The 24,184-nt window shown below is 36.2% G+C and overlaps 3 protein-coding genes across 5 annotated transcripts; 1 reads left to right on the forward strand and 2 right to left on the reverse strand.

Annotated features, from left to right (window-relative positions):
- Positions 1-4,726: 4,726 nt before the first annotated feature.
- Positions 4,727-9,044, reverse strand: jdp2b (Jun dimerization protein 2b). Of its 2 annotated transcripts, none has more exons than XM_043220461.1 (4): positions 8,887-9,044; positions 6,733-6,932; positions 6,274-6,378; positions 4,727-5,469 (listed from the first exon to the last, which is right to left on the reverse strand). In XM_043220461.1, exons 2-4 carry the CDS (start codon positions 6,925-6,927, stop codon positions 5,281-5,283), a joined length of 489 nt encoding a protein of 162 aa, XP_043076396.1. In that variant the 5' UTR covers positions 6,928-6,932; positions 8,887-9,044; the 3' UTR covers positions 4,727-5,280. The 2 variants fall into 2 exon arrangements, with proteins under 2 accessions (XP_043076396.1, XP_043076397.1); XM_043220462.1 differs by having other exon boundaries at positions 6,733-6,929; positions 8,887-9,040.
- A 4,928-nt stretch (positions 9,045-13,972) lies between these two features.
- Positions 13,973-17,674, reverse strand: si:ch211-153j24.3 (proto-oncogene c-Fos). Of its 2 annotated transcripts, none has more exons than XM_043218899.1 (4): positions 16,994-17,674; positions 16,583-16,792; positions 15,672-15,779; positions 13,973-15,582 (listed from the first exon to the last, which is right to left on the reverse strand). In XM_043218899.1, exons 1-4 carry the CDS (start codon positions 17,072-17,074, stop codon positions 14,971-14,973), a joined length of 1,011 nt encoding a protein of 336 aa, XP_043074834.1. In that variant the 5' UTR covers positions 17,075-17,674; the 3' UTR covers positions 13,973-14,970. The 2 variants fall into 2 exon arrangements, with proteins under 2 accessions (XP_043074834.1, XP_043074833.1); XM_043218898.1 differs by having other exon boundaries at positions 16,583-16,795; positions 16,994-17,667.
- Positions 17,675-20,264: 2,590 nt separating this feature from the next.
- fosab (v-fos FBJ murine osteosarcoma viral oncogene homolog Ab) lies at positions 20,265-22,453 on the forward strand. The gene is made up of 4 exons (XM_043220155.1): positions 20,265-20,505; positions 20,790-21,005; positions 21,120-21,227; positions 21,334-22,453. Exons 1-4 carry the CDS (start codon positions 20,401-20,403, stop codon positions 21,946-21,948), a joined length of 1,044 nt encoding a protein of 347 aa, XP_043076090.1. The 5' UTR covers positions 20,265-20,400; the 3' UTR covers positions 21,949-22,453.
- The last annotated feature ends 1,731 nt before the right edge of the window (positions 22,454-24,184 follow it).

Here is a 24,184-nt window from a genome sequence, read left to right on the forward strand (position 1 = left end):
TAGTTTTATATTGTGCTGCGCTTACTGGATACTCCACCTACACACACATACACACACATCACGAATCAGTCAGAGCTTCTTCTCGAGGCCTAGCACTGAATTCTGATAGATCACTAGACAGACAACATCCACAGATGCTCATCTGAGCGCTTGTTCCCTTCAGATCAGTGCCTGAAGCATTCTGCACGCTTCAGCACAGAATTACAAGCAAAAATGAGCGGTCAGTGAGATTTCAGTTGCGAAAGAATCCATTAAAGGATGCATTAAATTGACCAGACGTGACAGTAAAGACATTTACAATGTCACTTTTTTTTTTTTTTTTTATAAATGCTGATCTTTGAACTTTCTATTTTCGCCAAAGAATCGTAATGTTCGAAGCAAATATTAAGCTGCACAACTCAGTTTAGAGCTGAGCCATGATTCTTAGCAATTTTACACATGGGTTGGAGTTGTTTTTCAGATTTTGCCATATAGTTACATTTATATATATATATATATATATATATATATATATATATATATATATATATATATATATATATATATATATATATATATATGATTGAAGATATGAAAACACAAGATATGATAAGTGTTTACATTCATTCTGCTCATAAAAATATTGTACAAATGAAATATTGTTTTATAACTGCTGCCTCTTAAATACTGAAATATTAAAGAAATTCCTGCTGAAAGACTTAAATGCAAAACTATTGAATAACATACCAAAATGATGAAAATTAAAATACAAAAAAAAAAAAAAAAAAAAAAAAAAGAATTATTAGAAAAAATTACATGTTGGAATATTTTTTAAATTAAGAAAGAAAAAGGGAAGCACTAAAATATAAATGAATTTTAAAAAATATATTTTAAAAAATGTATTTGAAACAAAACATTTGTGCAGCTATTTTTATTGCTAAAGCTTTCAATGCAGGTAATCATCAATCCAGATTACGTAGTATTGGAGTGTCTAATTTAACCTTGGATTACAAACTAGTTCTTTTACAGACATGCAAAGATCGATCAGCAACTATCTAAACCATTAACTATTAATAAAGGGGTCCCTCAGGGCTCCGTGTTAGCATCAACCTTGTTTTCTATCTACATTAATAATATTCCTCATCTGTAGTCAGAAAAATATATTCACCATCACGTCAGGATGAAGTCTTAAAACAGGCACAGAATAGTTTTAATAATATTCAAGAGGCTTTTAATGAATTAAATCTAGCTTGAATTAGCACAAAAACAAAAGAAATGTCTTCTGACATTATAACTGACATTATAACTTTGCACGAGGCAAAAATTGAAGTAGTATCTTCGTATAAAGATGGCTTGCTAGCTCTTTGACTTTGCTATCCACAGTTAATAGATCCTACCACATTGGCCAAGAAATATCTTGATGAAACCACTGTTTTATCATTGTTTAAATATAGTGATGCGGTATATAAAAATACACGTTCTGGATCAATTACACGCGTTGCATCATGAAGCAATCGATTACTAATGCACCTTCATGGCTAATTCTACACCCTTTGCATAGAAGACAGGAAATTCACGGGTATATAAGTTCTGCAAGGTTTATTATTTAAGATCTTTTCAAAAGTTGCTGAAGCCTCTTTTTTAAACATGTACAACTAGATCACTTCCTTGACTATCCCTATAAAGAAAAGTACTTTTGGTTGGGCAGCTTTAAAATTTGTCTGCCCCGTTTTTTTGATTGACGATTTTTCCACCCCAGAATGAAAATTTTGTCATTAACAATTTTCCCTCATTTCTGTCCAAGCTGTAAAATTCTAATTTTATTTGTTGCATAAATAGATACACATAGGACAACATGTAGTGAAATGTTTTGTGAGACTGTTCTGATATGCGTTTATAAACACTAATAAAACGACTAAAATAAATCATATAGTGTGTCGTTAGTTAGTTTATAGAGAGTTGGTATATTTAATGTGAAACTACTGAGTGTAGGATGTACAGTGTTCAGTAAGTTGTACTGAAGGTCATAGGTTAATTTTCTGGAGTTTCCTTTTTTTACTGGAATTGTAAAGGTAATTTCAATATTTTCTTCAACAACAACAATTATTTTTAACTACAAGCACTGCAGCAAGAATTTTTATTTGTTTAAACAGAAATATATATATATATATATATATTTATATATATATATATATATATATATATATATATATATATATATATATATATATATATATATATATATATATATATATATATATATATATATATATATATATATATATATATATATATAGGAGGATATATATATCCTGCTGAAATGCTTAAATGCAATAACTTGAATAACTTTACCGAATAATGAAAATTAAAATAGAAAAAAAAAATATTATTTACAAATTACATTGAAATATTTTTTAATTAAGAAAGAAAAAAGCGAGCGCTGAAATATAAACACAAAAAAAATATTTAAAAACTTTGAATGAAAATAATAAACAACTGACTAAATGAAAGATAAAATTAGGCAGATTAGATAAAATTAAGTACTGAGCCTGACTTACTTACTAATCAATTAATTAACTGACTGATTAGTGCCGTCAAAAGATTAACCGCATCCAGAAAAGATTTCGTTTACATACTATATGTGTGTGTGTGTGTGTGTGTTTATGTATATGTACACACACATATACAATATTTTGAAAATATTTACACATATTTACCTGTATACGTTTACACTGTTATATTTTATATTTAAATATATAAACGTATATTTAAAAAATATATACATGTGTGTTTGTATTTATATATGCATCATAAATATACACATTCATATATTATGTAAAACAAATACAGAAAAATAAAAAAACTGAATTTTAATGAACAAATTAAAAACTGAATCACCTACTGAAATAAAATAAATAAAATTATTATTATTATTATTATTAAAAAATGCTGAAATGTGTACATAGTACAGTACTGAAATACGTGAACAGTGAAAGACTCTGGAGAGTTAAATAAGATTAGCTGGACTTCTGATCTCAGCTATAAGAAGTGCTGTTTTTAGGTCACTGCGGTCGCTCTCATGAGTGATTTGGAGCTGTTTGTGTTCAGTTCTGCCTGTTGAAATCACACAGTTCTTGAGGTAGGACTCGATGGCACCCAACCAACATTTTTTTTTCCCTCAAGCGCTTGGAGAAACAGGGTGAGGAGCAGATTCTGACAACCGCCCACGTGAGAAACATGTTCTGCCAAAAAGACGCATTTTTAAAAGCCTGGAACTGCTGAGCAGAAGGTCAGACATTTGATCAAAGCAGCTTTCAGAGCGAGAAAGTCTGAAGCCAGACCTCAAGAAAGCTGATCAACCCAATTCTGACGTGACAAAAAAGAACTAAAGACAGAAAATGAACAAACAACGAGCAACCCACTCGATCCGGCTTTCAGCTGTTTTCATTAGCAATTACAAAGCGGCCCGAAAACGCAAACTAATCGACGCGAACGAACGCATGGATGTAACTAAGTTCAGCTTTTCCAGCCAAACATTTCACAAATGATAAACCAACAGAGCTTCCTTTCAGACTGAACGATGTGGAAGTATTTGGACACGATCCAAATATGTTATATATGTCATATATTCGTATCTTAAATGTCCAAATGCATTTCAAGTTTATTGCACCGCGTGATGGAGGAAACGTGTCAAAATTGTAAAAGGAGAAAACAACAGGATCAATGGAAAACAACTGTAAGGCAATGGAAATCTCAGTGGAAATCACCTGGTTTTGTCAAGTTCATTTCTCTCTGACAACATCTTATTTCCACTAACAAAGTTGGCTGCAAAAAAAGAAAGTGAAAGGGAAAAACGTCTAAAAATGTTATCTAAGAGCGATGCAACTATTACATTTGTAATGCAAAAATCCTTCCTTTCATTAATCCATTCTCCAAGCCTTATGTCTTCTGTAGGGTCATGGGATGCTTAAGCCTAATATATAAAAAAACAAACAAAAAAAACTACAAATAGGGCATTTCTCATAGTTTAGAGTAGGCTAGTCTGCAATTTGAGAAATAAATAACGTGTATTCTACTTTGTAATCTTAACATTTAAGTAACTTATTTGAAAAAATAACAATCGTCTAAAAAAATTCAAAAACCATTTAAACAATAGTATTATAATATATGAATCTAAAAATAATATTAAACAATACAAAATAATAATCTTTTAAAGTAAAATAATGTAAAAATAACTAAAATATATTATATTAAAATAATAATATAAAAGTAATGTAAAATCAAAAAGCACTGGCTAATAATTAATATTCTAATTATGTAATATTAAACGTTTACATTTACACACACACACACATATACATATATATATACATATACATATACACATACATATATATATATACATATATATATATATATATATATATATATATATATATATACACATACATATATACATATACAGTATATATATACATATATATATATATGTATATATATATATATATATATATATATATATATATATATATATATATATATATATATATATATATATATATATATATATATATATATATATATATATATATATATATATATATATATATATATATATATATATATATATTTATAGAACATAAATATTAAACATATTTTAATATAAAAGTGTAAAAAAATAAAATATAAAAATTAAGAATATTATAAAATAGTAAATTGATATGTAACAATATTTGAATGAGACAAGTTGTATTTGAAAAATAGGCTTTATTTTAATGGGGCTTCATGTAACAAAGAAGCATTATTTGGTAATAAAAGTGGCCGTTCAACAGACACCCTGAACATAAAACATACTCTGTATCATGTAATGGCACAATAAAAATGTAAATACAATAAACAGTACAATATACAATTGACCGCGTCAATGCAAACAACTGTAAACAATCGGTTCTTAGCGACGCCCGCGTCAGTGAAGAGTTTATCAGACAGCGCCGCCTGCAGGCCGCCGGAGGAAGCGCTCAGATCAACTGAGAGACGCGACGCCTGCAGCTCCACCAGCGCCTTTCTAACGTCTTTGAGCTTTTTGGGTGATCTCGTGGAGGTTTGTTTGTCGTCCACACAAATGTCCTTCCTTTTTGCTTTATGCTGATATTGACACTGACAGGATGTTGTTGTTGTTGTGTTTTTTTTTATATGTATAAATCCCAGACCGTTTCCTCTGAGAGTGAATGTCCTGCATCATCTCTTCTTCTTGTGCTAGTGTCCTGACAGCGCCTCAGCTGTGTGTGTGTGTGTGTGTGTTCAGTCGGACTGCTCCTCACGCCGGTCCAGCACGTGCTCGTCGCTCTCGGGGCTCTTCACGCTGTCTGTGCGGACGATGCAGGTGGGCCGGTGCAGGTTGAGCATCACGATCAGCTGCTGCCGCTCAGATTTCAGATCCTCGATCTGAGACTTCAGCTCCGAATTCAGCGTCTCCAAGCGCTCAGACTCCTACAGCAGCAACCAGAAAGCGTTCGGGTTAATTGGGCCGTCTCGCCGCACACAAAAACACACAAGTCACGCTACTTTACAGCGTTTGTGTTAATGGTTATTTACAAAAGCTGCAACTATTACTAACAGAATAGTACTAATAAAAAAATGAATAAACAAAATTGCATGCATAATTACACAAGTGTTCTGTATACCACAAATATAAAATTTAACATTTATAACATTTTAAATACCTTTTACATTAAATAGTTTTAACGTTCACTTTAAGGTAACACTTTTCAATAAGATGTCATTCGTTGAAACTAGTTAACATGAACGAACAATTATTACTCTTTATTAATCTTGTTTTTAGTTCATAAAAATACAGTCATTCCTTGTTTGGTCATGTTAGCTCACAATTAAAATGAATGAATACTGTACAAGTTCATATGAACTAATGCAGTTAACTGATGTTATAAACCTTATTGTAAAGTGTTACCCATTTTAAAGTTCTGCAATATAACAAATGAATTACCAAAAGCACAAATATTGATAAATTAATATTATAAAAAAAGAAAAAAGGCATGCATAAAAATTGCATAAGCATCAGGAGTTTTTAAGAAAAGCTATATTAAATAACTTTTATATGAATAACGGCACAGTAAACAGCTAAAACCGACTGAAATGACGTCAACTGCTGCTGCTATAGTCATTAACATGTAACAGGAGCACTGTAAAATAAAGTTTTCCTTTATTTTCTTTTCCTTTCCCCTCAGTGACCGCTAACGAGTCCTCAAAGGGGCTTTTGTACATCTTCTAACTCACCTTCTGGAGAAAGTCTGTTCTTTCCTTCTTTCTGTTTCGACAGCGAGCGGCTGCGACTTTATTCTTCTCTCGCCTCCTCTTCTTGCGTTCCTCGTCATCATCTGCCTGCGGACAGAAAAAATCAAATGTGTTCGTTAGATCTACGCGCACTCATTTATACACGATAAAATGTTATTATAATACACAGTACTTGAACTAAACCTAAACGAATTGTAACTCTCTCGTGTCCAGCAGGTGGCACTCTTGACCAGTTTTTTTTTTCCTAAAGGGCTTTCAAAGAAGCTTCTCAATCAAAAGCACTGGTTTCACTTTCTCAGCTGTTGCCCGTATGTTTTGAACTACTCAACTTTCCACATTTTTGAACATCCGACGTAGTCTGATAGCGATCTGAGTTAGAAGATGCAACGAGAACTTGGCCTTGAGTGTCTGTATGTGTTAAGTGTCATGTTTTGTTCTCACCTCACCCTTGATGACGTCGAACGGTCTCTTGGCGTGTCTGTTCAGGATGAGAGGAGACAGAACCGCGCCGAGGCTGTAGAGCTCTGCTAGTTTGAGCTGGTCTGTCAGGGTGGTGGCGGGAATCCCAGCCAGAGGACCGACGCTGGGCAGAGAACCGGCCGTCATCAGCGGATCAGGGATCTGACCGGGCATCATTTCTGCTTCAGAAACAAACAGGGAGATGTCAGTGCTTCTGTTGGTTTTAAAGAGCGTTCACGCATTCAAATTGCAATAATTCTTCTGTCCTGTAAATCAAAAATTGCACTAAATTATCACCAAGTCAATATATTTGTTGACTTGTTAGCACAGGGGTTTTTTGAGTCGCAAAAGCGTTACTTGTGGATCATCTTGACAATAATATGATCAACGATGCATGAGCTCAGATCAATGAGGCACATGTAATAACTGAAGTTGAATGCCAAAAAAGACCCACTTTTATATTAAGTGGCCTCCATTACTCGCATTTAAATTAATCATTTTGGAAAAATGCACTTATTGCATACATGCATATTTTTACATTGCACTTATATTTTTAAAAATACCTGTTTGTAATTACATTGTTGAACCATCCCTCACTCCTTAACTTAGCCTTCAACCTACCCAGACCGCTAAACCTGTCCCTAACCTTACCCATATCCCACCTCAATAGCACCAGAAGTGTTTTGCAATAAAACATAAACACAATAATTGATGCAAGTGCATAGTTAAGGCCACCTAATATAAAGTGTGACTAAATGCAATATTTATATAAAAAATACTGTGCTGTAATTCATAAGCATTTTTGTATGCTATTCCTAAAAAAAAGTGCAAGTATTGTTTTTTTTAGGAAGACGTTATACTGTGTTTAATCAAAGTCGGTATAGGTTTTAGTTCAATGCAGAAACATGAACTAGTATTTCCAGTAAAAATAAAATCCTTTCCGGGTCAAAATGACTAGACAACTGCAAGAGGGTTGAAGAAAACACTAGCAGTAACCTTTTCACAAGTTTAAGAAGAGTTTTTATTTTGGAATTAAGTTTAACAAGGACTGATGGGTCAAAATGCGTTTCGTCTCCAATGGAAAGCCACAGAGAATAATGAAGTTTCCACGAGAGGAACGCAAACTTTGTAAATGTGCATGTAAATCTGCCTCTCACAGAGTTATAGGAAAACGTCAAGATTCCCAAGAGCACAAACAACACCTACGCATGTTAAAACCGAGGCTTCTGTAAAGGCCATTACAAGATTATGTAACAGTCAAACATGTTTCTATCCTGAAAAACTCCTCAAGCCATTCGCAGCAGCTCCTGGCTACATTCTTCAGAGTACTTCAGAAAGACACATTTTACTGGTGATAGACTAAGAGCAAATGATCTTTTTTAATTTATTACATTTTTTGCGACAAATCTGCATAGAGACAATTTAGCATTTCTTTTTGCATCTGACCATTAGAAGTTCAAAAGAGAACATATTTCCACATTAAGAAACTATTTAATGTTAAGGACGAACATTGAATAAAAGCAGCCAGTATTTCAGGTCCGGTAAATGCTCAGTGTTTGAAAATGTTTTGCAGCCGACATCAGCAGTGCGATAAAATGATTTCAAAGTGCAGATATAATATCAAAACAATACAAATGCATAAAACCTAAGCATATAAAAATGTAGTTGTATAACTGCAAGACAAGGCATTTAAATCAGTCTCAAATTTAAGCACCCCTCAAAAAGCTAGTCTTTTTTTAATACTTTAACTCTAACATATATTACCATCTTCTATAATGGGTAATAGATGGTCAATGTATTCAGTTTTAAAGTCTCTAAGAGACCCCTGGTTAGAAAACACTGAGCACAACAATACAGTTAAAGTAGCCTACAGTACAAAATGTACTTTTGTGTGCATTAAATAACTTGGCTGCTACAGAAAATACATTCAGCACATCACAGTGATGCATGAATATAACCGAACTCTTTCCTAGGTTTTTATTAGTATATCTCATCGTCAATGCAGTTGTATCATCAGAAGTGCAGCATTTTATCATCACCATGTTCGACCTTTACAACGCTCCCGACGTCTTGTCCGATTCAACTCCGTGATTTCAGCGTGAACGCATTGTAATAGCAGCAGAATAAAGCACTTACTTGTTCGCTGCTGAGAGTCGGCGGTCGCTCGTCCGTTTAGCTCGTTTGCGCGTCTGTTCCCGTTGCATCAGCGCGTTTATGTATCGCTGGGCGCCGTGGAATGCGGAACTCTCCGCGCGTGACGCCAGCAGGAGCGCTAGGCCACGCCCCCTAGCAACCAAACAACACAACAACAGCGACCGGGACTCCCTGCGAGAAGCCACCGACGCGGGACATCCCGTCAAAACACAAACAATACAACACCGTGAGCTCATGTGTTTATCTTTATGTAACGAAGCCTCGGGAAAACTCGAGTTTCAGTAGGCTACGAGAGCCACGAAAATCGAGCCAAACCGCGCAAACATCTGCAAGGTGTTTACAAAACCATTAGCCTACATGTACCTTACCAGTCCGAAGCTTTGGGACAGTAAGACTTTTAAATGTTTTTTTTTTTGTTTCAAGGACGTCTCTTGTGCTCACGGTAAAATTATAAAATAGTTTCACTTTTTTTAAATCACTTTTCATTTTGAATACATTTTAAAATGTGATTCAAGAGCTGATTTTTTTACTCCAGTCACACTTCAGAAATCATTCTAATATTCTGATTTGCTGCTCAAAACACACACACACACACACACACACACACACACACACACACACACACACACACACACATATATATATATATATATATATATATATATATATATATATATATATATATAATGATTTTTCTGGTTTCTTTGTGAATGGAAAGTTCAGAAGAACAGCATTTATCTGCAATAGATCAATTTAAAGCACCCTTGCTTATATATATATATATATATATATATATATATATATATATATATATATATATATATATATATATATATATATATATATATACACAGACACACACACATATTACAAAAGCTTTTTATATAAGATAGTGATTTTTGATCTTTCTATTGAAGATTCCTGAAAAAAATTTACCCAAACGTTTTTAATTTGAAAAGTTATTTTTAAAAAAAAATAATAATAATTTTTACCTGTACCTCGGATCAAATAAATGTAGGCTTTGTGAGCAGAAGAGATTTCTTTAAGAAAAAAAAAACAACATCTTACTGGTAGTAAAAAAAACTTTGAACTGGTAGTGTAGGCTATCTGTATAATCTTTGTTTCTCTTATATTACATTACATTTGTTTATATGTTATAAAAGGATTTTATAAACTTGTAAAAAAAACTAAGCCTGTAACCCTGCTGAAAACAATAGCTAAAAGCAGTCTATTCTGTTCTCCCAACCTGGTCTGACCAGCTAAAACAAGTCTGCCAGCTATGACCAGTCTGGAGCTTAGGCTGATTTCAGTGTGTTTTACAAGTCTTTCTTCTTCAAAATTTCACCTTCAACTCAATGTGATTTTTGCTATTTGTTTTTAATTATTTGTGAAAAGTAGTTTGTTTGTTTTTTTGAGTAAATCCTTTTGTTGTCATTGCTAGATAGTGTATTATTTATTTATTTAAACTTACTTTTATTCATGTATCTTTTTATTAATTTATTAAATAAGTTTTAATCAAAAGTTATTTCACGCAGTTTTTTCTTTAAACTTTTTCATGGCCCTCAACCCAGGCTATGTCACAAAATATAGTAATATTCAATAAAGATGTTTATATTCAAGTTACTGTATAATACAGTACAGAATACAGACTGGAAGTCTTTGCATAACATCAAAGCAGTTATTAGCAGTTATTTTACAGAAATAAAAGCACAAGTGCACTTTAAGCAGAACTTATTGAAAAGTGATAAAAAACAACTATAGCGTAGATAAAATACTTCTGACGGTTTGTGGTTGTGAAATGCAGGTGTGAACTGCACCTGCGGTTTCTCTGCTAAAACACCTGTTTGAACTTGAGGGAAACTGAGCTCATACTTTACTGTTAAGACGAGTAGAATTAAAGCACGTAATGAAAAAGGTGGGAAAAGGCAAAATGCCTTCGTTAAACTACATTTGTATCAACTGAGCACACGATACAGCGTCATTCTTTAACATGATATTTCACGTTTGTGTCTTAAATGGAGACCTGGAGACATTTCTGCAAATTTGCTTTAACATTTTTCCACACCCTCAAGAGACAATATGACTACAGATAGCTTTACAGGCAATCATTATCCTGTTGTATAACACGCAAGATGCTTTCGCTTTCTTACAGATTTACAAGCTGTTACATAAACTTAGCAATATATATGACTTTCTTTAAGTTTAAACGTTACTATTTCAGATCCAATAAAATCTGCAGTGAAAAAAGGTTTTAAGTGCCCAATACAAACATGTCTTTCCAAATCTGCTTTATTGCATTTGAACCAGACTTTAAGTCTTTTAAGCTGCTTCGTGAAGACGTAACATCTTATTATGCAGATCTCTCTCACATATTTGTTTTTTAACAGTCATTCGTGGCTATCTGTGGTCAAAATCACCGTATATCTGGCCGTTGGGCCATATAACTGAATGCATCTCAAATAATCTAATAATTTCCACAATTTTGCAATAATGAATGCAATGCATTTCTGTTCGCACCCACAGACACGAGAGAGAAATCGGTGTAATGAAATGGGAATTTTATGATCACCCATTTTTTTTTTATCTGCAAGTATGGTTTATGTATTTATGATTCAACAATCCAACCTGGATCTTTTGGCATGTACTGAAATACACAGACAGACTGACCGCAGACACAATCACCTCTGTGTCTCACCTCTGACACACAGACAAACTTCCTCTTCCACATTTATTGTCCGACAGCATTACTTTATCATCAGAAGAATCATCAGGATTCATAAGGCCTGGTCTTCAGTTACATTTAATGCACATTATGTGTCTCTTTGTAAAGATTTAACACTCAAAAGTGCAGACATGCAAAACTTTTAAGGGCGAAAGGTTGAAAAGGCACGAAACGTGATGAGATATTCAAGCTTAATTCCTTCTTCACTGACTGTATGTGCACACATTAAAATCCTGATGAGCAATGCTGAGTACAACACTTCTGCATTTCACCATCATATTAATAAACTTAAGACAATGATACATTTAAACCAAACAGCAACCAGACATTGTTGCAAACTGAGGCCCACTTCCAACCCTGGAAATATAATATAATTGGAAACACAGTCATTTGCAAACGCACAATCACAAATCAGTTATACGCACACTATTTATGCAATTAAACAGAAAATAACGCTGCATTATCAGCAATATGCAGTTTCTTTTGCTTTTATTTGCCAAATATTTCCTAGAGCAAACTATTTCTCTGCATACTTAAAAAGTTGTTTTGTGCATGATAGTTGTATGACTCTGTATAAAGAGTCAACATTTTATTTAATAATTGTGTTAACATAAACAAGCTTGTGGATTTAAATACAATCTGCAGCGATATCCGAAACATTTTAAGTCAAATGTATGAGAAGAAAACCAAAGGACTTGAGGCACGCCAGATATACATCTGACTTTAAACTTCACTATATGTTAAAAATCTGCAACCTGAATCATGCACGAAAGAGGAAGCCCTGCCGGACATCGTTTTATTTTGGCCAGTTGAATCATTAACCTGGCACATGTTGACTAATCAAAAGCTGTCTGTCTGTCCATCAGGTTCCCTTTTTTTATCCTTTGTACTTTAATAAAGTGGCCAGAATGAGATGTTTGTATTGTGTTTGTTCCAAGAACATGCTGTAAACATTGCCAGCAGCAGCGGTATGTGGATGTGAGCAGTGTGTGTCTATATTGAGCTGCTTTGGTAGGGAAGCAGAGCTTCACCTAAATAAGAAGACAGATTTAATTCTGGGCATATTTACAGTTGATGTATATGACCAAGATCATGATGTGTGTGTGTGTGTGTGTGTGTGTGTGTGTGTATTATATACATATATATATATATATATATATATATACATATATATATATATATATATATATATATATATATATATATATATATATATATATATATATATATATATATATGTGTGTGTGTGTGTGTGTGTGTGTGTGTCACAAAGTTTTAAGATGGTGAAAACTTTTAACAAATTATAGATTTATAGAATTTATAGAAATAATTTCCATTAACACGTATTTAGATGCAAGTAGTTGGTCACATTTGTTACAATGTAAAAGAAATGAGTTTTTAAGTTCAGCTTATCACTAAAATTGTTGCTCTGATTAAACATTTGAAATTAAACGTTTTAATTATTATTAAACTGGACAATATAAGCGTTTTCACTAATGGCCTTGGACTTTTGGACTCACTTTATACTGCAGATAATCAAACACACACACACACACAAAAAGCACTGCTATAATATGGGCACGGAAGTTAGTTGTTATGAGCAGTGCTTACTTAAAAAAACAGGAGTAAAATGCTTAAATGAACAACAGTCCAGTGTTTGACATTGCTTTAGCTCTCAATTACTACACTTAAATAGAGGAGGGATTTAGCCGTTCAGTGTTTTCATCGACATTATGACTTTGCAGCAGTGCAGAGGCCATTATCTAAGAAGTAAGTTCGTTATATATGAACGTACGTGAACGCTTAAAATATAGGCACTACGTTGGAAACCCAAATGAAGTCCCGAAAAATACAAAACAGTTCCCGTAACATACCGAGAGCTTCGCTCCCCTTCTCTTTCTACCAGGTCTTCCGGGAAAACTTTCATTGGTGAAACACTACTCTGCTGTTTCCATAGAGGCAGAACAACAGCTCGATTTCGTTGCCTAATATGGGCACGGAAGTAGAACCGAGAGCGAAAAATGCGTGCGCGTAAATACGCAGTGACGTCAGACGCTTTAAGTCGCGTCCCAGGCGTAGAGAGAACGTTCCGGCCGTTGACAACAGCCTCGGTATTGGCGTATCGTCGTGGGTGAATGGCGTTTCACAGATACCCTAAAAAATAGACGGATGGCGAAATTCGTGGAGTGATAATAGACGTGGGTGAATGCCTATGTTTAGTCGAAACGATGCATTCATTTTCGTGCGTGCAAATGTAAGAAACTCCAAGAGATGCGTTACATTTCTGCCTCCCTCTTATTAAATAAATCAATGCACACATTTGCTAATTTTGATATCTATTCTTTGTTTATTATAAACATGCCAGACCATTGAAAAGGAAGCAGGAAGAACAAAAAAAATGCATAATGATTTTTTTTTTTTTGCCACCATGGTCAGATTATTATAATTTTTTTTTTTTGGACAATAGCAAAAAACAGTTAGTCACACACTAAAGACACGGTGTAACAGACTGCACTGTACATCACCACACCAACTGATACATTTACACGTACCTACATGGTACAAAAGTGCATATAAGCATGTCTTTCACAGGATGAACAACATATTCAACAATGTCAACATCTGGAAGAAACAAACAGTGACTATAGTGACTTCACTGGATGTAAGGGTCACAGTACATCTACTGCACAGCATTCACTATTTTTTTTTTGTAAATGTTGAACATGTCAGACTCATTTATGAAAGCGTTTTTATGAGGGTTTTTCGGTTTTTCAACAATATTTCACAGCTCACCCTTTCTTTCTTAGATCATTTTACTCTTAAAAATAAAGGTCCTTTATTGGCAATTAAGGTTCCGTGAAGAAATTTAAAATAACATCCACAAAACCTTTCCACTGCACAAAAATAATGTGCTGCTCTAATAAAAACAGAAAAATAGAACTGTTCTCCCGGGAAACCCAAAAGGTGTTTTCACACCAATGCCATAGAATGATTATTTAAAAAATAAAGATTCATTATTAGCATCAATTCTTCTATGAAGACACTTACCTATCAGAAACGTTTGTGCGTGGATAAATTTCAACAAAGAACAGTTTTTTAAAAACTGAAAGGTTCTTTTTTTTGCACTTTTAAAAATAAAGGTTCCGAAACTGTTGGAGGTCCACGGCAATGCTATAGAAGAACTATTTTGGGTTCCCCAAATATCCTTTTAGTGACCAGCTATTAAAAGAACCATATGTTCTTAGCGTGGACAATATCATCATGGAACCGTACATGCCAGTAAAGCACCCTTGTGAAAACCCCATCTTGGAACCTTTATTTATAAGAATGGTGTGCCAGAAGCTTCATAAAGTCGTCAAGATTTCTTTGGCTGCATTAGATTTCCCTTCTTTCCCACTGTCATGCTTCTCCATGTCTGCATTGCTGAAGCTGAAGACGGGCACGGCGCTGGTGCTGCTGCAGCTGGGGCTGCATGACGGAGAGCTGAGAGGTTCCAACCCTCCACCCATCGACATGTACAGGGTTTCCCATTCGCTCAGACCCAGAGAGCTAGTGAGGTCAATATCTGGCACTAACAGATCCATGTCGTCGCCGCTGTCAATCACCTCGCTAATGTCTTCCATGGACACATCTCGCATATCGATGTATGGCTCCACCTCGGCGGGACCCAGTTCGGCGCTGGAGCACAGGAGGACATCGGAGTCGCCAAAGATGGCGGCGCTGGTGGGGTCGGCCTGCTGAGGGGAGGTGGGCACCTGTTCTGGGGAGGCACTGGGAGCTTGAATCTGCTCCTCCTGGGCTTGGGTTTGCTCCTCGCTGTCTGCCGCCGTCTCCTCCTTGAGTTTACAATGGGGCTTGTGAGCCGAGAGGATGAGTTCGAGCCGTTCTTTCTCCTTTAACAGACTGGAGATCTCAGACTGCAGAGCCGCTTTGTCCTCCTCAAGGCTATCGGTTTCCTATACGAACGCATATTATAATCATATCGTGCACAAACGTATCGTTTTTGAAGAAGGTGGTTGCAGAATATAGGGGTTTGTGAACTTACGGCTTGGAGGCTGTTGGTTAGCTCTCGTCTGCGATTTCGACACTTCGCGGCTGCGAGTTTGTTCCTTTCTCTTCTGATCCTCTTTCTCTCCTCTTCCTCTGGAGAAAGCTAAAAATAAAAAAAGCACATTTATATATATGGATTCTAGAATGATCAAGATAATCAAGTTGTCTTCTGTTAACCAAAGCACCATTCATTTTATAAAAAATAAAATATATCTAAAAAAACTGATATTGCTCAGAAATAAAGGTACAAAAGCTGTCACTGGGGTGGTATCTTTTCAAAAGTATAGTTTGAATACTAATATGTACCTTTTAGGTACAAAAATGTACCTTTTAGGTACAAACATGTACCTTTTGAAAAGGTAATGCCCCTTTTTTTACCTTAATTTCTAAGAGTGTGAAATATCACAATTTAAAAATAACTGTTTCCTATACCTTTCATATTAAAATGTGCGTGTATATCATTAGAGTTTCATATTAAAATCCATATGCATGTTATGAAGTAGTATTAACTAAAGAAAATTAAAGTAATAAATAATAAATCAAGTAAAGCAATACGGGCATATATCTGTGGTTAATAACAACTGAGTGATTTTTTCTGCACAAAATTCAAACATGCATAGAACAGTTTTACTTAAAATTGAATTCTTAAAAATAAAGAGGATGTTTACAGAATAATCATTTTATGTTATTCAAAGAACACACAGGTGTTAACGATAAAAAAACATTTTAATAATAAGAAGCACCTTTTTTTCCTATTAAGAACGTTTTCTGCAGATGAAAGGTATATGAAATAGTATATCAATGACGTAAATATATGTTTTCTACAGTCAGCTGAATGTGGATTTCTTCAGAAAAACATATAAACAAAAATCTAATTTATGTGAATTATATGAAATGGGCATTTACCTGATCTTTCACCCCCTTCCTCCGTCCAGCGAAGGTCTTTCGAGTCGGTTTGGCATCTGTGGAGTGAGATGAGCTCTGTGGTTTCTCGTGTCTGCAGGGCGACACTGAAGAGATGTCAGTCGACAGGACCATCCACTTGAGATCTGGAGCTGAAGCTACAGCAGTGACCGTTGGAACAAAGGGAGCACCAGCATCCTTCAGAATACCTGTCTTCTGAGAACGGGCACGGAAATGTGTTCATCATACATGGTCCATAACAAAATTGCATTTTAATACCACTTACATCAATCATTTGTTTGTATTAAAAACAAAAAAACCCTGAAATAATCACATAAACATAAATAACCAATCACAGCTTTTAAAAATATCACATTTAGGTTACATTCCAGGTAAACATGCACTTGATTGTACCTGCGTATCCTTCATCTCAGAAGCTGATGTGTGCAGCAGCTGTTCTGCAGACACCTGAGAAACACTCGCGTTTTTAGGCATCACTTCTGCTAGATCGCTCCAGGAGATGCTGGGAACCAGATTAAAATGTGACTAATGTCACCGAATGCTATTCTTCGTTTTTTTTTTTATATCTAGATTGAGGTTACTACGCTAGGAGGCACCAACCATCAACGCCGCTTCTCTTTATAGTGAGGCAGATTTTTATGAATGAAATCTGTGAGACTGTACCACTGATCCGGAGGGGAGACAGTTAAGCGTGAGCCCAATATATATACGGCATTTCGCAGATACGCCTCGCTCGAAACAGTGCTCGTTTTCATGCAACGTTTTAGGCTTTCAAATAAAGCGTGCTGCGCGTAAACCGAGGTCATTTTGTTAAATTGCAACCCTGCAGCTTTCACATGAATGAACAAGATACGTCATTTTACGTGCCTTGTTTGCAGCCTGCCTTTTGCATTCCTGCGAGAGGATCGATTTATGAATATTACAGACTTATATCTCCCTGTATAAGATGGCTTGTCTGCAAGTGCGCGATTGTGGGACGAGGCATGTAGCTGACAGAAATAAGCAACAAAAATACACGCTTGCATTTGACATCATGGGTGTAAGAAAGTGTTAGCATGCCGAAGCATAAGGCGAAATTAAACAATAAAATAATTGTTGGGATACTTCAACCGCGCCCTTTCTATTAAAAACTGTGATTTTTCGTATCCCTTGTCAATTACAATGATGGATCTCCCACTCAGAGCGCTCCAGCAACAACCCTGTCGCTAATGTGAGCAGCCAATCAGAGAGCTGCGTGCCATGACCATATATGGCGCATCCGGTGTGAAGCGTCTAGCTGCAGCGCTACTGCGGCACAGCCTATTTTTATCATATCACACTTAATTCAATGACAATCTTATGACGACATCTTCTCCAAGTAGCCAAAATTATCTAAGTACGTGATTTAAACTTTTTTTTATAATGAAGCTGTCGATTTCATAACTGTCTGCTGGCAGACGTTATTCTCCGCGCGATATTAAGGATTTGCAGTAAACCCCAAAGGCTTTCTCACTAGGGCTGGTAGAAAACGCCGTTGTTCTTCTCCATAACCTGTGTGAAAATCTCTATTCATAGCTCTGATGAGGTAATCCTGCTTTCTTTCACACGAGGGCGTGTGAGTGGGGCCTCCCTTCTGTCCACAGTCCAAGTGTTTCCCGGCAGATCCGCCTCTGGTTTCTGATCTGTGATTCTCATAAAGGCAAAAGGGCCTTATGCAGGGCTATTCCGCAAAACCAGTATGTATTACCGAAATAAATTGATTTTAATAAAAATGTAAAAAAAATATATATATTTTTATGTTTTATTTTGGAAACACTTTCTGTATTTTAAAATTTTAATTTAAAATTTTATTTTAAAAATTAAATTTTAAAAATGTATATATTTATATATTATTATTAATTGCTTTGTTTTCTGTGTGTGTGTGTGTGTGTGTGTATGTGGAAGTCATTTTTGGACTGCTCTCCAACTTCATATTTCAAAAACCTGATGTCACAGTGACATCATAATCTTTTCAGGATATGAATTCCTCATATCAAGGGTATTTAATCCCTCTTTTTTTTAGCACATCTATTATTACACACGTCGTCAGGTTTCTCACAAGGTGATTAAAAATAATCACAGGTTTCGGATACCATTATTTTGCACAGCGGACTAGTGATTGTTAATAAGCGCAGAGATTGAATTCTATTTATAAAAACTCGCTGTGGTCTCATGACCTTGAGCACAAGACTAGCAATGGCTAAATAAAGAATAAAACTTTCAGCCTGGTTGAAGGAATAGTTATATAGTTATTGTCAGTAATAACTCCAATACCTCAGACACATTTTTCTGCTTGTTTTCCAAAAAAAAGCAACGAGAGTGACATTTCCAATGAAATAATGATCGCTCTTTAGTTTTGTAAGCGCCTTGGAGTGCACACAATCATTGCATTGTTTATTTACTGTCAATGAGAACAGACGGTGAAAGGCGAAACTTTAGACTTCATTCGCGGAGGCTCGGGTTGCAGTGACGTCGGTGGGAGGGGCGTTGCTTAGACAACGCGGAAGATCAAACAAAACACGAACACAGAAGTAGAGCAGTAAAATATGACATCACATGGGAACGCTGATAGAGCTATTTTCGTTTGTTAATCAATAACAAATCTACCTACTTAGGTCATATTTACCCGTAGCTAATGGCGGGACGTGAAAGTCCAGAATATATCCAAATAGACATTGTGCGACCCAAAAATAATAATAACACAAATGTAGGACTAAATATATAATAATTAAATAACCACCACTCGCTCTCTCTATATAGCTACACACACCAATAAACAGATGTGTTGATTTATTTTTATTAATATGGGCCTAATATACCGACAGCCTAGAATTTGAAATATGTAGGCCATCTGAAATATTAAATAATGTGAAAATGTGTTTGTTCCAGTGACGCAACACTCGCCGCTATGAAGGCAACTCAGCATTTTATCGCAAAGCAATCCGTCATTAAACAAGCGAAGGCAGCTCAGGCTGTATTACTGCGTGTTTGTGTGCAACTCTCGAGACACGCCTTTTATTGCGCAAAGGCACGAACACATCCCGAGGCCGTCCGTGTTCCGAGTATGCAATCTAAGAACATAAAGTGTGCCTAGAACGTGAGCTTTAACTAAAAAGCATTTAAAGTTTGGATCAATATGTTTTGCTTTATATTACATTGATATTACTTTAATGACAATAACTGCCTATTATACAATATAATAATACGGTGATGATAAAAATGCATTTTTTTTACTTCTGTAAATAAAGCAGTTTAAAAGTTGTCTATGAAAACAATGAAGCCTTCTCGAAGTATCTTTACATAATGCTTTACACTGCACAGAGTGTTTCCCATCAGCACTCCGCCTCTTCAGGATGTATTCCATATAAGGTAAATGACGTCTTGGGATCCCCTGCTATGGAACGTCATGTATTCCACTCCGTTTCTCTTCACAATATTAAGCTACGAACGTTTTTTACAAACGTTTTGTCATGTACTAAGTTTATACATGTGCATTAGATGTGTACCGATTTTGTATCCAGCAGAATGCGTCCATGACGACGTGTTTTCGGAGGTTTCCAAGCAAACACTGGCAGCTCGAGGCTCCTCCCACCCTTTGACGTCAGTGCGCAGACTCCTATAAAAACTCCGCTGGCGCTGTGGCTCGGCAGTCAAACTTTGGATACCGACAGAAAGGAGAACAGCAGACGAGCAGGGAGCTAGCTGACCGAGGCTTTTGAAACCTTTCTGACTTTCTGGATATATTAGCGCTGGATAGCTCTTGCTTTTCGACTTTGGACAAGATGATGTTTACCAGCCTTAACGCCGACTGTGACGCGTCTTCCCGGTGCAGCACGGCGTCGCCGAGCGGAGAGAGCGTCGCGTATTACCCGCTCAACCAGACTCAGGTATTTAAGAACATTATTATTCACATAAAATGATTTAATACTCAAAATGACTTATTTTGTAGTTTATTTATCGTAGCTGAAGTGTTCAAATTGGGAGTCGTAATAATTTAAATGTGTAATACATAGGTTAATAATAGGTAATAAACATAATACACGAAATGATTATTACATAAATGTTGTTGTTGTTGTTGTTATTATTATTATTTTTTAAATATACATAAAATATATAAGCATAATCTACAAATATCTGGCAGATATTAAACTATTTCTTACGTGCATTTCAGGAGTTCACAGACCTGAGTGTCTCAAGTGCCTCTTTCGTGCCAACCGTGACCGCGATCTCCTCATGCCCAGACCTGCAGTGGATGGTTCAGCCCATGATTTCATCTGTGGCGCCCTCCAACGGCGGAGCTCGGTCCTACAACCCAAACCCTTACCCCAAATTGAGGGTCGCTGGAGCCAAGTCCCCCAACTCCAACAAGAGAGCCAGAATTGAGCAGGTAAGCAATGCACCAAGTTTGTTTTTAATGACTGATCATCCAGTGCACCTGCTGCATCCGTTGGTTGCTTTGCGCCGTTCCGAAAGTAAAATCTCCATGTTGTCGCTTCCGCAGATTTCTCCAGAGGAGGAAGAGAAGAAAAGGGTCCGTCGGGAACGGAACAAGATGGCTGCCGCAAAATGCCGCAACCGCAGGCGAGAGCTCACCGATACGCTGCAAGCTGTAAGTACAGAGCAGATCTTCGCAAAGAGTCTTTCTTTAAACAAACCGTGCAAGTTAATGTGTGGCATCTATCAGTCTAACAAGATTCATGTTTCTTCCGAAACAGGAAACCGACCAACTTGAGGATGAGAAATCCGCCCTTCAAAACGACATCGCCAACCTGCTCAAAGAGAAAGAGAGGTTAGAGTTCATCCTCGCCGCTCACAAACCCATCTGCAAGATCCCGTCCAGCTCCGTCTCCCCCATCCCCTCCGCTTCAGTCCCCGAGATCCACAGCATCACTACCTCAGTGGTCTCCACCGCGACCGCGCCGGTTACGACCTCTTCCAGCAGCTCGCTGTTCTCCAGCACGGCCTCCACCGACAGCTTCAGCTCCACGGTGAAGATCTCAGACCTGGAGCCCACCCTGGAGGAGTCTCTGGAGCTCTTGGCCAAAGCCGAGCTGGAGACGGCTCGCTCGGTCCCAGACGTGGACCTGTCTAGCTCTCTGTACACTCAAGACTGGGAGCCTCTCTACACGCCCGCTAACAACGACCTGGAGCCCCTTTGCACGCCCGTCGTCACCTGCACCCCGGCCTGCACCACCTATACGTCTTCCTTTATGTTCACCTACCCTGAAAACGACGTCTTCCCCAGCTGCGGGCCTGTGCAACGGCAGGGCAGCAGCAGCAACGACCAATCATCCGACTCCTTGAACTCCCCAACCCTCCTCACTCTTTGAGAATTCACTAGAGACACTTAGAATTTATATTTCTGACACACAACTTGATATAATCTGGTATTGCAGGGCTATGGAACTGACTCTATCAAGCAATCGTCATTGCTTCCTATATTTAACTGAACCATACATGCCTGCCAAATGTAGCAAGATAAGCATGGATTAACTGATTTTGCATTAATGATCTAGTTATTGTTAAGTTGACTAATAATTTTTTTTTTTTTTTTAGTTTACTGGTGCTAGATTTGAATTGTTGTATTAGTGTGTTCTGAGCAATAGAGAACTGATATGTTTTGCCTTTTACGGTTGATTTCTGAATGTGTGAATTTTATTTACTCAGATGTGTGCTGCCTAACCATTGCATTAAATGGTCTGACGTCCAAGTATGAAGTTTTCTGTGAAAACGTAGTCTGTTTAATTTATGGGATTTTTATTTTTGTACTGAAATGTGAACTTGCGAATTGTTTGCAAATCTAGAAAAAATAAATATTAAATGTACCAAACATTATTTGTGTTATCAGCTAGATTTATTGATCAGACTTCAATTATTCAAAAGTATCATTGTCTTTATCTTAATGAATTTTTTTTTACTCAGAAGTGACATCAACAACATTTAATAGTAATAAATCACAATCTCTTTTTTGCTTAATAAATGCTTAAAGACTCTGTATTAACTAGTTAGTCCAGGTAGACTTAAGTTTTACAATCCTAGGCATGTTTTAGCCTAAGAATGAACTATATGACTGAAACCACACCTTGGTGATAAATGAGACATTAAGATTTTCTATTAATGTTCAAACTATGATTCTTTGTGTATTTAGTGATCGCACGTCTTGATAGACACCAAACCTGTGGAAATCCTGAATGTGTCAACATTCGTTCAAACCAATGACCAGAGCCCTTGTGATTGGTTTGCCTTATTTTATCTGTAACATATTGCTGTCCTAAGAAATTGCAGCGGAAATGATGTTGTTCATGTGCGTAAGAGACTGTGACGCAACCACAGCATTACACTAGGGTCACTTCCTTCCTGTTTCATGCTTATCGCAGTTGCACACTTAACAAGTGACTCTTGAACCTCAAGATCTTCTTCCTTTTGTCCGTCTGTAGCTATTTAAAAAAAAGTAGAACTGAAAGATACTGACGAAACAAAAATCAATGCCCAAAGGCTAAATAAAATGTTAAGCATTGCATTAATAAAGAAAAAGCTCAAAACTACCGCTTTGTGTCTCTAACAGCAGACACAGCCAGTCAGGGAGAAAGAGGGCCCTGACGTGAAATCACGTAGTATGTAATAATTCCCTGTCTATTAATACAATTGGCAGACTCCAGAGAGAGGCAGAGACAGAAATAGCAGGTGCGCTGCCTTCACCATCAGCATCAGCATCAACAGCAGTAAAATTAGCACACGGTGACGCCGACCTGCGTCGATGCAGCAGCCCAGGGGAGGAAACAGACAGGCAACGTATGCTCGAGAGCAGAGGAAAAAAAGCTGGAGAAAAGGGAAAAAAAGGCAGAGAGAATCCAGGCTAAAGATAGAGCATAATGCACTGCTCCCTCACTGATAGAGACACGCAGTTGGATCGCCGCCATTTTCTACATCATCTGGTGGATAATTACCAAACTAAGGCATGAGAAGACTGTCTGATTATTTAGATGAAAACACATTTATAAAAGCTAATATAGGGTCGCTACTGCGTATTGATAGTAGGCAGATGTCACACTAATTTTAAACCAGACAACATTTCACCCAGTGATCAAAGGCAGTAATAAATATGAGCAGCTTTCATGATGCCACACGTGAGCTAAAGTCCATAAAGACCTCAATGTTAAAAAAACTTTCATTCATATAAAATCTGAAAACAATTTCTAAATATTGAGTTTAAAATTGTAATTAAAAAAAAAATGCATTTTAAAGCAGTAAATTAAGGCCATATTGCTAATAAAATTAAATTCAACATGTAGTGACAACAAAATAACAAAAAAGAAAGCACAATGAAAATGTATGTAAATGTCAGTTTACAGGTTTTGACTGTAAAATTATACAGTTATAGGCCTAATGTATTAACTAACATGAACTGTGAACAGGGCATTTATTACACTAATCTTTGTTAATGTTAGTTACTAAAAATTAACTGTTTATTCATGTTAGCTCATAGTGCATTAACTAATGTTTACAAAAACAGCTTGTAATAATAATGCATTGATATGCTGAAGTCAGGATGAACTAAGATGTATA

Source organism: Puntigrus tetrazona, chromosome 20 (genome assembly GCF_018831695.1).
Source record: "Puntigrus tetrazona isolate hp1 chromosome 20, ASM1883169v1, whole genome shotgun sequence".
Classification (NCBI taxonomy): Eukaryota; Metazoa; Chordata; class Actinopteri; order Cypriniformes; family Cyprinidae; genus Puntigrus; species Puntigrus tetrazona.